The sequence below is a fragment of the Neophocaena asiaeorientalis genome, unplaced genomic scaffold, assembly GCF_003031525.2.
Source record: "Neophocaena asiaeorientalis asiaeorientalis breed wild unplaced genomic scaffold, Neophocaena_asiaeorientalis_V1.1 scaffold220, whole genome shotgun sequence".
In the NCBI taxonomy this organism is placed as follows: Eukaryota; Metazoa; Chordata; class Mammalia; order Artiodactyla; family Phocoenidae; genus Neophocaena; species Neophocaena asiaeorientalis.
This window is the reverse complement of record NW_020174042.1, coordinates 3012841-3028545: the sequence shown is the minus strand read 5'-3', so window position 1 is coordinate 3028545 and position 15705 is coordinate 3012841. Positions and strand designations below refer to the sequence as shown.

Below are 15705 nucleotides of genomic sequence, written 5' to 3'. Positions count from 1 at the left end.
CAGAGAGAGAGAGGGAGGGATGGCGGGAGGGAGAGACAGAGAGACAGAGAGAGAGAGAGAGAGAAAGTAATCAAATAAAGTGGCTAATTTCAGATGGCAACAAGCACAGTAAAGAAATGGCATGTGTGATAGACAGGCTGCTTCGGGTTGGGAGGTCAGGGGCCTCTGTGAAGAGGGGACAGGAGAGCTGAGGCCTGAAGGAGAAGGCAGAGCCCGCCTTCGTAAAGGATGGTGGCTCCACCCTTAATACCACTGTCTTGCTGCCCACGTCCACCGCTACTTTAAATCTAGATTACAATGAAGTTAAAATGCTCTCTCCTAATTTTGGTGTTGTTTTACAATGGGATATACTTTTACTCATCAATATAGGAACTCTCATAGTTGAAAGTTGGGTGCTACCTTCAGTGATTTCCATAGGAGAAATAATTATCTTTTTCCTTTATGAAATATATTTGGGTGATTGATGTTTACTGAAAACAGAAAATAGACATATTTCTTTGAGTAGCTAACTTCAGGTTGAACATTCCCTTTTTTTCTATTCATTTTCCCCATTAACTCTGAGAGGCAGAAAATTGAGTGAGAAGGGCCTGGGTATTGGCATCCAATAGACCTTAGTTTGCCTCCTGGCTCTGCCCCGTCTCCGTTAAGTGGCACTGGAAAAATAACATAACCCCTGAGCCTTTGTTGTTCCAACGTTAGATGGGATAATGCCACCTACGTGCTTTAAGGAGGGTCTGTGTGCGTGCCTAGCGCAGTGCCTGAGGTATGGTAGGGGCACCGTGGCCATTGCAGTTCTGCTCTTTTCCGGTGCTCTGTGTACCTTGTGTCCTTTCAGATTCTTCACCTTAAATTGCTTTACCACATGTATGCCTTCGGCTCTCTTGATTGTCTTATCTCTTAATAACACATTTAATAACTGTTTGGAAGTCATGTTCACAGAGTGAATAGCTCAGAGTCCATGGTCCAGCTTTATTACAATGATTATCCCATTCTTTTGTTAGCGCTTTACTTCTAGTCTAGAAACAGTAACATCCTATTTTTTTCTGCCTTTTTCCCTTTCCATCCATTTAATCTGTGCATTCATTCATTCATCACACACTTATCAAGCATATGCGTTATTCTGTCATCAAATCTCCGCCTCTTCCAGCTAAGCACTTCCCAGACTGGTTGTTGGTGATGGATACCTGACCATGGCCGTACCCCTTATCACTTCATGTTTTGTTAATTATACCATCTTCCTCATTTTCCTTGGCTCTGGTACAGGGGTGGTGAATACATGGCATCTTTCTCTGTTCCACAGCGATGGCGTAAGTGGCTGGTGAGTCACTGCACAGATGTGGTCTCTGAAATCTCAGCACACTGCTGCCAATGGAGCAGCTCTGGCCCTGGGATGACACCTATTTGCCAGTCTGCCCCAGTCTCCTAGTCTCTCTGGAATAACACATCCACGCTGACTGAAGGTTTTCCCTAACTCACCTCCACTAAGCGTGGCTTACCTTGGCTCCCCACACACAGTTCTTCACGCCACAGCTCTGGCCTGGCTCATTGCTCTGCTTTCACTCCAGCTGGGTTTTTTTGCCTTGATAACTCCTCTCCACTTTCCTAAATTTTGCAAAGATCAGAGAAAGTCTCCCCTTCTCCCCAGTGCCCTCCCCTAGTCCTCTAGCCACGTTCATCTCTTCCTGACCTTGACTCCTCTTGCACATAGAGTGTTTATCCCATTGTTTCAGTTAGGGTTTTAAAAATATGTTGTAACAGCTTTATTGAGGTATAATGGGCATGCAATAAACTGTACCTACTCAAAGTGTAGACTATGATAAGATTGGATATGTGTATATACCGAGAAACCATCACCACAATCAAGATAAAGGTATGTTCACATACTGTTGGTTTCCACGCCCCTGTGTCATGCCATCCTTCTTTGCCCCTCCTTGTCAGGCAACCATTTTACGTCTTCTTTGGTGAAGCGTCTATTAAAATCTTTTGCTCACTTTTAAAACTAGGTTGTTTGTTTTCTTATTATTGAGTTTGGGGAGTCCTTTATATATTCTGATCTATAAATATTTCCTGACTTATCTTTTCATTCTCCTAACAGTGTCTTCTGAAGAGCAGAAATTTTTTATTTTTATGAAGTCCAATGCATCATAGATTTAAAGTAGTGGTGGACGTGGGCAGCATGGATATGTTTTTTCTTTCACAGATATGTTTTTGATATTTAAGAAATCTTCGCATAACCCAAGGTTGCAAAGATTTTCTCCTGTGTTTTTTCTATAAGTTTTATTGTTTTAGATTTCACATTTAGGATCTAGTTTGTAAGGTATGGATCAAAGTTCATATTTTTTGCATACGCATATCTAATTGTTCCAGCCCATTTGTTGAAAATACTATCTGTTCTCTGCTAATTGCCTTTGCACTTGGTCCAAAATCAGTTTTCTGTATTTGTGTTGGGTTTATATCTGGGCTCTCCATTCTGTTCTATTGATTGATTTGTCTATCTTTATGCTGGTATTACATTGTCTTGATGATTATTGCTTTATAATGTCTTGAATTAGTTCCATAATGAGTCTAGTATTAGTTCTTCAGCTTTGTTCTTTTTCAAAGTTGTATTGGCTATTTTAGGTCCTCAATTTCCTTGTCAGCTTGTCAATTTTGAAAAACAACAACAACAAAAACCCAAAACCTGTTGGGGGTTTGACTGGACTTCATTGCATCTATAGATCAACTGGGGGAGATTTGGCATCTTATTAATAATGAATAATCCACAAACCTGTTATATTCTCCATTTATTTAGGTCTTATTACACTCAACTCCACTGGTTATAAACTTAAAACTTTATTTGAATACAGAACATAGGATATTAAATTCCATAATGTGTTAAGAGAAAAAGGAAACTGAAAGATATTTGGGCTCATGGGAGCTGCAGCCCCTGACCTCCTGGAGTGCCCTTTTACCATTTTCTGTACCAGGGGTGACACACATGAGAAGTACCAGCCTATGGGGCAGCACTTTGCATAGAAATTTGCAGGTGATATGGTTTGAATTTAGATAAGGTGTAAACTCTTGGAAAAACAGTAAACCCATCAGGCCTTCCTGAGTCCTGATGACATGATAGGATTCAGGCAAGCACTGGGGCCCTTGATTGTGCCATAGCTTTTAATTAAACACAGCAGTATTTAATTAGATAGTTAATTGATGTGCTGCAGCCCTCTATCACAGTTGAGTAGTGGTCTTAGAGGTGTCACCCCAGGTTACGTGTGTATGTAGGTTGTGGGATTCCGCAGTTCTTTCAGTCTTGTACGTTTCCATTCCAGAAGTGCTGGGCATCTAAAGTTTGGTTACTTCTGTTTTACCTTCTCACTGTCTCTGTGTAGGAGACTTGGGGTCAGCCTTAGTTTGACACAAAAGGTTTCTCACCTACAGGATTTTGAAGAACCTATTTAAATCAACAAAATCATTTTTTTTTCTTTCAGGAAAAACGCAAAGCTGAAGAAGCCCTCAGTGACCTCAGGCGTCAGTATGAAACAGAAGTGGGAGATCTACAGGTGACAATAAAGAAACTCAAAAAGGTAGGTTTGTGGCAGCTGGACTTTGAGGGATACTTTCAGTATCTCAATGTGTCTACATTTTTAGCTACTAAAAACATGCAGAATCATATTGAAGCAGTGGATAGATCAGATTTCAGAATCAAATTGGACTCCTTGGCAAGAATTTTTTTTAAAGGCCTGTAATTTCTATTTCTAAGGGCAGCCTATCTTCTGCATAGATCTAATAAATATTTCTGGTCCCTTGAACAGTTGTCCATCAAACCTCAGTTTTCTTTCCTTGGTCTTTACCAAGTGCCCTCAAGTCCCACGTGTCCAGTGGACTGTCTGCTCACGACAGCCTGGACACTGTCTTTCCTGGTCATGTAGCCCTACACTCAGCTTACTGCAAGTATATGTATTCAGTGAATATTTATTAAATGAAATGAATACTTCTCTTCTCTGTGGAAAGTTCCAGATCTAGAGGACCACTGATAGCAGGAAGTGGGAGAGAACCTGTTGACATGAAAGCAGAGGTGTGATTGGTTCTGGCCTCTGCTCTATTTGGTTTCTAATGATTAGGGTCCATTTCACTCAGTGGTATGCTGGTAGATGTTTAACAACAGGCTCTGGAGAGGGGAGGAAGGGAGGAGGCATTTGTAGCATTTGCTGATCTTCATGGTATAAATATTCCCACCATTACCGATTTCAAGCTACCAGGTTGACATCACTGAATGCAGAGTTTGGGAAGAAATGCTTAAAATAAATAGGCTCTTGCCTGCTGGTACACATTGGCTCCAGCATAATATTGGATTCACTTCCTGCATGTGGATGGTCTCCATAACTAATGGAAATACCTTAGCTAAAATGAAAATGGTACTTAAAAAATAATCGTCCCCGAAAGTGGCATTGTGAATAGAGGCACATCACTCTGCTTCTCTGGTTGTTCATATGATAACCTTTAATGCTCCTTCCAGTGTTTATACTGAACGAGGTTAAGTGACAATTAACTGCATTTGTGGGTTACTGCAATTTAAACCTCTGGAATTATTAAGAATTCTCCCCAGTATCCTTCTTGGAAAAGTATTATCAACGTCAACCTTATATCTGATTTCCAAAGGTCATTAGACCATAATATCCTTCTTGTATTACAGAAATTGAATGGACCAATCCTTTGCTTAATGCTAGAGTCACAGATTCTCCTAGTCACTGTCCTCAATTATTTCTGTGTCATCCAAATCTTTAAACTAAGAGAATGTTTGCAAGAGGAGACACAGAGTTGTTTTTTCATATAGCATATGATGAAGACCAAATAGGCCCTGAACAGTAAGAGTCAGGAGCGACGAGACCCAAGTCCTTATCAAGACTGTGCCAATTTCAGACTCCCCTGGTGGTGCAGTGGTTAAGAATCCGCCTGACAAGGCAGGGGACACGGGTTTGAGCCCTGGTCCAGGAAGATCCCACATGCCGCAGAGCTAATAACTAAACCCATGCGCCACAACTACTGAGCCTGCGCTCTAGAGCCAGTGAGCCACAACTACTGAGCCCGCGTGCCGCAACTACTGAAGCCCACGCACCTAGAGCCTGTGCTCCGCAACAAGAGAAGCCACCGCAATGAGAAGCCCACGCACCTCAACGAAGAGTAGCCCCCGCTCACCACAACTAGAGGGAAAGCCCATGCGTAGCAACAAGGACCCAACGCAGCCAAAAATTTTTTAAAAATTTTAATTTAAAAAAGACTGTGCCAATTTCTTCTGTAACACCCAGGACAATTGGCTTCATTGTTCTTTTTTTAAATAAATTTATTTAGTTAGGTTATTCATTTATTTTTGGCTGCGTTGGGTCTTCATTGCTGCACGCGGGGGGCTTTCTCTAGTTGTGGCGAGCGGGGGCTCTTCATTGCGGTGCACAGGCTTCTCACTGCGGTGGCTTCTCTTGTTGCAGAACATGGGCTCTAGGTGCACAGGCTTCAGTAGTTGTGGCACACGGGCTCAGCAGTTGTGGCTCATGGGCTTGGTTGCTCCGTGGCATGTGGGATCCTCCTGGAGCAGAGATCGAACTCGTATCCCCTGCCTTGGCAGGCAGACTCTTAACCACTGCACCACCAGGGAAGTCCAGCTTCATCATTCTGATCGTCAGCTTCTCATCTGTAAGATGGGATTAATAATAAACTATCCTGTCTAACCACAGTGACTGACATTTTATTGACTTTGTAGCTTATTAAGCTCTTCTTCATAATTTAAAAAAATCAAATTCTTAAACTTTCTCTGAGGAAAGTGCAAACTTCGCACTTTTACAGACGAGAACACTGAGTTCCAGGTTAAATAACTTGCACAAAGTCACTCAGCTAATAAGCAATGGGTTGTCTTTCTGTCTTTCCACAGTTGGTGCTTTCTCACTTACACCAGCCTTCCTGCCTGCCTGATAGGGTTGTTCTGCGAGAGAGTAAGAGATAATTTATGGGAGAACATGTTAAAAGCTGTAAAGGAATATACAGAAGTCTACAGATTTAGTATAATCGCCAGACGTTACCTTATGCCAGTGGTTCTGAGAAACTCATTTTTTTCCCCACAATTTTTTTTCTCTGAAATTGGCATGATCTTAAAATCAGTGGCTCTTTAGGCTTCAGCCACTTGAAAACCTTCCACTGATGCCATCTGGCAAGATGAAGAAAGTCTATCATCAAAGTACTTAGATTCTGATGAAATATCGCATTCATTTTGATCAATGCATGCATATTCTATTAATGGACACGCACAAATCCCCACATTTCCCAAGGGATGTAAGCTATGTGTAAGAAAGACATTTTTGTTGTCCATGTTAGGGATGCTTCTGAGCCAATTTAGTCTGGTAATATTCAGTAATCAACCAGGAAGTAAAGCTCATTTGTGTATTTATATAATTTTGTGTGTGTGTCTCTAACTTCATACCATACTTAAATTTTATTGACTTAAATCATTAAATAAGCATTTTTTGACATCACCATGAAGAAAACATAGTTGATTTTTGACACCAATTCTGCTCTTAAAAATCTTGGACTCTAGTAAGAGAGTTAAAACACTCATAAGTAATTATGATATAGAATAGCAAGTGTTAAATGCAGATAAAGTTTAAGAGAATATAAAGGTCCAGACTCATACGCAACATAACTGAAAAAGGGAGGACTGAGTTGTTTGATAGTTGAATGGTTTCCCCAAAACGGCTTTTCAATTGTTTCAAAGAAAAATATACACACTACTATATATAAAATAGATAACCAACACAGACCTACTGTATAGCACAGGAAACTATACTCAGTATCTTATAATAACCTATAATGGAAGAGAATGTAAAAAAAGAATATATATATATGTGTGTAATTGTACATAAGTACATATGTATAATATGTACTTTACACCTGAAACTAACACACTGTAAATCAACTATATTTCAATTAAAAAAAAAGAAAAAAAATGTACCTTGGCAAAAAAAAGAAAATTCATGAAATAAGAAAACCCCTTTTTTAAATGTTTAAATTATTTAAAGCAAATTTTCAAATCCTTCTGGATTATATGTAGTTTAATGATTTATAAGGTCATATAATGTTGACAGTTGGAGACTTCTAGAATTCCCATATCTATATGCACATATATTCCTAAACTTAACCAAATCAATTCAAAGTGAGTTTGTAAACTCCCAACTTTTATTTGCTTTTTCAGCTAGAAGAACAATCAAAACACATAAGTCAAAAGGAAGATGTAGCTGCATTAAAAAAACAAATTTATGACTTATCAATGGTAAGAATTAACTTTTCACTTACAGTAATATATTTCCTGTTAGACTACTGTTTCCTAAATAAAATCATGCTATGATTTCAATATTCCAGGAATAAAAGCTTAAAGAGAAATTAATACTACAGTTAGAGAAAGTCTTTGAAATACCTCTGACTAAAGGTATTATATTTATGCAGGCTTTTTCCCTCAGTGATACCTATTGTAAATGCTTTTTTTTTTAATTCAAAGCAATAATGGCATGGCCTTTAAATTTTAAATAGTTAACCCCTGCATTCTTATAACATCAACTTTTATCTGTTTCCCTGACTTTGTAAGATGAGGTATTATTGCCCTGCCCTTCCTCCAAGTTTTGTCTGTCCCTTTTCCATCTTCTGCTGACCATATCTTTAGTATTTCTGTTGCCATAAATGATAACATCTACATCGTTATATTATCGTCATTTTCTTTATTTTGTTTTCAGGTTGACTCTAAAAGTTGAAAACCAATAATGAACATTTCCTTTATCGTGACTCTAAATATTCTCCCTGCAGAGCCAAGAAGTGAGCTAAAATTGCAGTTCTTTCTCTCCAGTCATTATCCCTGTGCCACTCAAAAGAGAAGGTCCCCCAGCTTTGTGGTCAGATAAATCCCCTTTATGCATTACCAGTTTCAGATTTTGCTACCTCCTAGTTGGTTTTGTGCTTGGATCACAATGTTCTCGTAGAGTTGCTTACTTCTCTTGGATTCTCTGGTGGAGTTTTTGGTTTCTTGTAAAAAGAACCTGCCATCTTCATGATATTACCTATACCTTGCAACTTCTTATTTATTCTTTCCAGTACATGGAATTTGTTTTTTTCTCCTTGAAAATATTAATTTTGGAGTCCAGGAAATTTCAGTTTTTATTTCCCTGCATCGGCAGGCGGACTCTCAACCACTGCGCCACCAGGGAAGCCCCGGACTGGCTGCTTTTTAAACTTGCTACCCAGATGTCATCTTGGAATTTCTGATCATTTTAGGTAGCTGTGGTAGGATTCCTGTACAGCTAGGCAAACATCTATTTAGCTCAAGGCCTCTCCCCTGAAAGATGGCCTTCCTCAGAGCTCTGTGTGTGAAGCTGGCTGTCAGACATAGGAACCCAATTACCAGATGCATGGGGCCTGGATGTTCAGAGAGAAGCCTTAGCTTTCCTTCTGGGAATCATTCAGTTATTTTTAAAAAGAAGAGCCCCGTCTTGTTGCCTTTGGAATCAACTCTGGCTTATCTGCTCTTCTTTCCTAGGGTAAGAGCAGGTAAAGGCTTGAGAGGCAGCATGTCTTAATGTACAGTTTTAATCTCTATTTCCAGACCCCCTTTCTCACTCTCTGGGGTTCTGCCTGACCAGTTGTCTCTTCTTTGTTCTACAGCAGAACCTTCAACACACATCTTCTGGACCTCCTTTTCCCGTACTGTCTTCCCTTTGTCAGCACATTGCCATCCAGTTTCCTTTTTCCAGCAATACGTTTAAATCACTTGACTGCTGATGGGCCCCTCTTCCATTCTTTTAATTTTTATTGGTTTATTTCCTTTGGCATTTCATGTTAATGGGGTCTCAAAAGGGAAAGAAGACAAATTCATGTGCCCAGTCCACCATATTGAACTGGAAGCCTCCAATGATTTTTTTTCTTCTTTCTCTTTTTTGTTTTTGTGTTTGTTTTTCTGTTTTTAAGAAAAATATAGAAATCTCCTAACCACACTGGCTTATTTTCAAGTGCAAAATTTAAAATTTTAGGTGATAGGATTTATTGTGAAAAGTAGCCAGTCTACCTGGTAACAGGTATTGTTAATTCCACAGAATATCTATCAGTAGTTCCACAGCTCTCATTAAGTAAAACAGATGTTTAACTGTTTGGTCTCCGTTAATTTGCCAATAACATGTTAAAGTACATCATGGTAAACTCTTGACTGTTGTAGTTTCACACCAAATGTCAAGTATTTTAAAAAAAAGAGCTTTGAGGATTTAATTTTTGATACTTTCTTTAATACTTTATGAAAATATCAAATTACCTTGAATTGATAATTAGTTCTTTGAACACCAAGACTTGAAGACTTGTGGAGGGGTGAGAGTGATGTGTGGGAAGGTTACACTACACTTGACTTCACTTCTCCCGGGTAGAAACTCTGAGTCTAACGACCTGCACTGTGCCTTTCCTCTAGGAAAATCAGAAAGTTAAGAAAGATCTTTTAGAAGCACAGACAAACATAGCCTTTCTTCAGAGTGAATTAGATTCTTTGAAAAGTGATTATGCTGATCAGAGTCTGAATTCTGAAAGGTATGAAACTTCACATTTTACTTTCCAGTTTGAGTGGAATGTTTATTTAGGTAACCATCCATGTCAATGAAGCGCAGCTATGTAGTAATAAAGGGTTCTTTATTAACTTTACTAATGTGTTCTTTGCTTTCTAAAGATTTTACTTTAGGTGTCAGATTTCCTAGTGATTTTTGTGTTTTCAATTTTTTAAATTATCGGCTGCTCAGGAAAGTGCAGGGCTTAGTAATGTTTGAATTAACTGGCAGCAGAAGAATATATCTAAAGTGTCAAGAGGCAGCGCTAACTGAAGTGCTTTGAAGGTAGGAATCCTGGCCCTACAACATAAAATAATGGAAAATGAGACATCTTAGGCAAGTCATTTTATTTTGCTCTGCTTTAGTTTTGCAGTATGGTGTTAATAACATATGACCTAACACACATGTACCCACAGAGGCATGTAATTATATATAAGGAAGATACACATGTATATTTATATAAGGGTATTTAAATATAAAATTCATCTATATGCATTAGTATTATGTGTGTATCCCCTAGTACATGTATACTTGAGAAAAACATCTTGTGTTTTGTTGGTTTGCAGACTTTAATCAGAATTAAGGTCCTGTAATGGAAAGCAGTGAAACATTTATTAAGTACTTACTATATACAGGTCCCTGAGCTAGATAAGGAGTTATGAGTGTGGAATATATAAAAAAAGAAAAGACGTGGCCTCTGCTCTTTGAGAACTTCACATTTAGTTGGGAAAAATTAAAAGTTAAAAGCGTTATGGAGTTAAACAGCATAAGAACTCAGCCATGTCAGAAACAATACCACTGCAGTGTCACAGGTTGGGTTCATTGCCATGAGATGGTAGACAGAGTGTTCCTTTAGTTCAGAAAGGTGGAGACTTTATTAAAGAAGAGATACTTGAGATGAGTTTGTCAGCAAGCAACAGAGGTCACACTGACAATTGCCCGGCACTGTCTTTAGTACTTTACTAGCATTAACGCATTCATGGTTTCCTATGAGATAGGGACTTTCCTTATCCCCATTTCACAGATGGGAGAAGAGTCTCAGAGATGTTCCAGGTGAGGCAGAACCCAAAGCGGGGGCAAGGACATGGGGAAGGATAAGACTGGTTTGGGGAACAGTGGTCAGCCTGGTGGACAGAAAAAGATATTTGGAATGGAAAGGCAAATGTTTAAAAAAGATTAAAAAGTTTAAAAGCTAGTTTAAGGCTATAATGTAAGGCCCCAGAATTTTTGGCTAAGGAACTTAAATTCCTACAGACAATTGGGAAACTTTTAGCCTTATCAAGAGAGCAAATGGACAGCTTATTACAGACAAAATTTGACAGCCTGAGGGTTTTTGGAAGCTAGTGATGGGGTTTTATCTGCTTAGAAATGGGGCAGGTGTGAGGTAGGGGCTGGAGGTAAGTGGCTGATGTTCTGAGTGGACATTTTAAGGAGGAGGCCAGGGCTTCTTCATAATAAAGCAACAGAGGAATAGCTGAGCGTGAGTTTACAGTGAACAGAGAAAGCCTGGTCCTGTGGATTCCACTGTGGCTTAGGGTAAGGCGGGGAGGGCAGGCAGGGCTGGGAGCACAGAGACGAGAAGGAATCACAAGAAGGGAGAGTACAGCTGGGGCTGAAGTTGCATACGGCTTGGAATGAGCAGCGAAGAGTCAGAGGTGAGAGAATGGATTGGGCGGAAGGGATTGGTAATGTGAGTAGCTGGGGAGAGGGGACTCAGCAGAACATCAGGGGGTTCAGTCCCAGTGAAGAACAGAACCAGGTCAGTGGGCTGGGGTGGAGGAGCTGGTGGGTGCGGGGAGGGGGACGGAGGGAGCAGAGCCTTGCGAGAGGAAGCAGAGGTGTGGATGTGCTTGTGGGTCACAGGAGGAGAGGAGGCTGCTGATGTCTCAGAGGAACTGGGCAGCAGCACAGAGAGATAGAAGACCACGGCCTTCGGAAAAGGCGGAAAGAGGTCTGGGAGGGTAGGTGTCGGTAAGGCAGGACTGAACACCTAATCCGCATTCAAACATAAAATATAATTTTACAGGGATCTGGAAATAATCCGAGAGTACACAGAAGATCGAAATAGTCTTGAGAGGCAAATTGAAATACTCCAGTAAGTTCTCATATAAAGTCCTCATCACATTTACATTTAACTTATGTTTTGTTAGTAAAACAGGTGCCACATGTAACACGAGTTGCCATATATCAAAGGCTGGGTTCGCGGCTCCACGCGTGTTCCTTCTCAGCACGGTGTGTTCACGTCAGCTTGGCTTTCTGATGCTTCTAATCCTACATAAACTATTCAAATCCAGGGACTAGAGTATAATTCTCTAAAAGTGCTCGCAAGTCAGGTGGTATGTCTGGCACGTCTTTGTGATACCTTTATTTTACTGTAAAGGACAATGGCCCTGACCTCATCAGCTTTCTCTGCAGCTCAGCACGCTGAGAGGTTTCAGGCGTCTCACATAGTGCATGTCACATCACTAGGCATACACGATCATTCTTTGGCAATTTATTGTGTCTGGTTAGCAGTATATTTTTCTTTTCTTCTTTTTTTTAACCTCTTGGAAATATTACACCTGCTTTGTCAAATTCGCAGCTAAGTTTTAGGAATTCCATCCTCTGAGACCTTCCCCACAAAACCTCCCCCTTCCCCACTGCCCCTTTCTCTCTTTTTCACCTAGGCAGTATTTTCTTCTGGTTTTAGTTCCCCCCAAACAATGTCAGGTCAGATTTGACAATTTTTTTTCATCATTATGAATGCTTATTACGTCTCACCTGTGGCAATGACCAAGTTGATATATTACAAGAATCCTGTTAATTCATTTATTCATTCATTCAGCAGGTTTTCACTCAGCACCTTTCATGGTTCAGGTATGCCAGGAGCTGAGGATACAGTAGCAAGTAGGAGAAAAAGGCCTCTCTCCTTATGGGGCTAGTCCAGGGGAAGAGGATGGAACCTGATCAGTACTTACAGATGTTAGACGCCAAAGGAGCGGCAGGGGCCAAGGGGAGCCGAGTGTCTCGTAAGGGCATCCTCCTAACCAGAAAGGTCTAGGAAGCATCTGACTTCTGAAGGACGAATAAGCCTGAAGCAGGGAGATAGTAGCCAGTCTCTAAGGCGGAGACTTCATTTGACAGAAGAGGTTGCTCAGTCTCTGATAGCTTAAATGGCTGCTGTAAGGCATATAGAAAGTAAGTACCTGAGTTGGGGTTTGAACCCTGAGTCAACATTGGAGCCTTTAACTGGTATAAAACAGTGCCTGGCGGTACAGCACCATGCCACAAGAAGGATGCAGGAGTAGCCAGGAGAAAGAAGTGTGACATAACACAGCACATCCATGCAGGGGGGATAGAGAGTAGGTAGGGCCGGCTGGCTTCAGGCCTTTAGGGAACAGAGACCTGCACCAAACCTATCCAAATAATGGAGCTACATGAAGGAGCAGTGGGTTCCACAGCATAGCTGACTCACTCCTAAAATGCCTTGAGACCTCTAAAGAGAGGTGACACGTTGTTAAGTTGCACTTCTAGTAGTGAATTATGATCTCAGTTTATGAGGTTTGAAGGGAAGTGGTAGAAAGATACAAGCGGTGGTAATGCCACGTTCTGAATATCACAGCCTGAAAAGAAGTGGTGACTTTCACCCCCACTAATACTTTCCTTATCTATCTATTTACTTTGTAGAACAGCTAACAGGAAACTGCATGACAGTAACGATGGCCTAAGGAGTGCCCTTGAAAACAGTTACAGCAAGTTCAACAGATCCTTGGTATGTGACAGAATTTTATAATGCATTTCATTCTTTCTCGTGGTAGAGTATTTTGATAAAAATCATGTATTTTCTTAGAAGAGAACTTATAATAATGAGAAACTATTTCATATAATAAAAGGAGACATTTTCCCAACTTAAAAAATATGCCACTGCTCTGCATAAATAAATGTCTAGGTGTCAGCCAACTCTTTGTTCAATGTTCCAGAAAACCAGAGAAAGATATATAAGGTGTGACCTGGATCCTGGAAGAGTTTATAGTATAGTAGGGAGTTAAGATGTGCACAGATAGCAATAATAGAAGAAAACGATGTCTCATGGAGGTTAAAATATATATTGCCCAGTTGAGAGGAGAGAGAGGGTGCTTCTGGCTGAGGAGTTTATTTAGACCCACTGGTTTGTTCTTTCTGGTAGTGAGATCATCAGAGTGGAGGCCTTGGGCTTTAAATCCTCCTACAGAAACAAGCTAAGGCCCGTTTGGAATTTTGAGGACCTTTCCCTAGACTACATGTGCCAGAAAGCCTCTTCCCCCACTTTTGGGGGTCAGCTTCAAGGTTGGGGTTCCAGTGCCACAGCTTTGGGTATGGATGAGTCAGCTACTAAGCCAAATGATGGTTTGAGAAGAGATAAATCCTCAGTCAGTATTGCAGGGTCCTGGCAAATCTGGGGAACCAGGATTCCCCTTTATGGCTTATATGGTAGGGTTTGGACTTAAGACATGATGAGGAGAGAGTACTATGGGCAGTTGTTGCAGTTTTTCCCTTGATTTCTGTGCTTTCGTTTTCTCATGTAGGATACCAAACTTTTCATTACATTAGTAAACTAGTGTGCTACAGTTTTTAAAAATGTACATAAAATTTTTACATTGAATAACAAAATATTACGTATGTATTTTATGTATTACAGCGCATAAATAATATATCGCCAGGGAATACAATTTCCAGAAGCAGTCCTAAATTTAATGCTCATTCTCCTCAACCTCTGGGCTATGACAGGTATGTTAACACCTACTTACTTTTTGTTTAAATTCTGGAACAGAGTTAAAAGGAAAGTACATTTCCTTACAGGTAAATTAGAATAACAGAATATATTTGGGGCACTAATATCTGTTTTCTACTATCTTACTATAAATTTATGAAACATGAAACATGTAAAGATTAAAGTAAAGATGTTTTAGAGAGAGTAAAGTGATTCCTTTAAGATGTTATCGTGACTTGGTTTTATGTATGCTTACCCTTACCTCATGCCTATTAAGTCTTGTTTCTTAGAAGTGCCCTCAGTAAGAGGTGTTTCGGGGAAGCCAGTGGAACTACCATATGTGATGTTGTGATATACGCAGTATATGATGTTGAGACTCTTGGCACAATCTGTAAATGTTTAATAGCTCAGTATAATATTATGCAAGCTATGTTCAAGGAAAGGCAAACTTTCAAAACAAACAGAAATGTGGCAAGTAGATGTTTATGCGCTAATGTATTAAAGGAGTCACAGAGGCTTCCCAGAAGTGAGGATTTAGCTCTATTTTTAATCAAATGAAGTGAAATATTAGCCCTGCTATAACTTGAGATCTAGCAGTAAAAACTGAAAGATTACATTTGTGTACACATGTGTATACATATACATGTCCAGTGTTGCTACTTAAAAGGCTAACTTGGAGTATGTCAAAGTTTGATGGTAGACGTGAGTGCATAAACTGCAGGTCTCTGGCTCTCCATTTCTGATGCCACTTTCATAATTTATGTTCCTTCCCTTTTCATTTGAGGACTTTTGGTCTAAAGAATAATGGACTTAGTATCTTGGCATTAGCAAAATGGCCATATCCCCTTTCAGGAAGGTCTGTTTCCAAGGCTTACTGGTAATCACTTTTAATAAAATTCTATCCAAGTATCAGATGTTTTTATTATTCACTGATATGTTTAATAAAAAATTTGAATGGTTTATCTATTTGTAGGAAACTGGCTTCTCTGTTTTTGAGAAATAGATATTACTTTTTTTAAGTTTAAAAAGGTATTATCCTTTATTTTTAAAAATTGTGATAAAATATACATAACGTAAAACTTACCATCTTCACTATATTTAAGTGTACAGTTCAGTGGCATTAAGTACATTCACATTGTTTTGCAACCGTCACCACCACCCACCTCCAGAACGTTTTTCTTTTTTCTTTTCTTTTTCCACACACACACACTGTATTTTATTTTTACAATAGATAAATAAACTGATACCAGGCATTGTACATGGATGACCACAACAAAAGCAACAATGATTGCACTTCTGAAACACACTCATACTATGTCATAATATTGACATTCAGTCCAGTAATCCTCCACTGTAACAGCTCCTTTACTTAGCAATGAA

At 39.7% G+C, this 15705-nt stretch overlaps 1 protein-coding gene across 2 annotated transcripts in view; it reads left to right on the top strand.

Annotated features, from left to right (window-relative positions):
* Positions 1–15705, top strand: part of RASEF (RAS and EF-hand domain containing) — a 71901-nt gene that overhangs the window by 33681 nt on the left and 22515 nt on the right. The window contains exons 4-9 of one of the 2 annotated variants that reach the window (XM_024753856.1): positions 3471–3566; positions 7220–7297; positions 9467–9582; positions 11623–11691; positions 13263–13347; positions 14254–14342. In XM_024753856.1, coding sequence (XP_024609624.1) covers positions 3471–3566; positions 7220–7297; positions 9467–9582; positions 11623–11691; positions 13263–13347; positions 14254–14342 — 533 coding nt within the window. The remainder of the gene's footprint in view (positions 1–3470; positions 3567–7219; positions 7298–9466; positions 9583–11622; positions 11692–13262; positions 13348–14253; positions 14343–15705) is intronic. The other variant, XM_024753857.1, reaches the window with a different exon arrangement.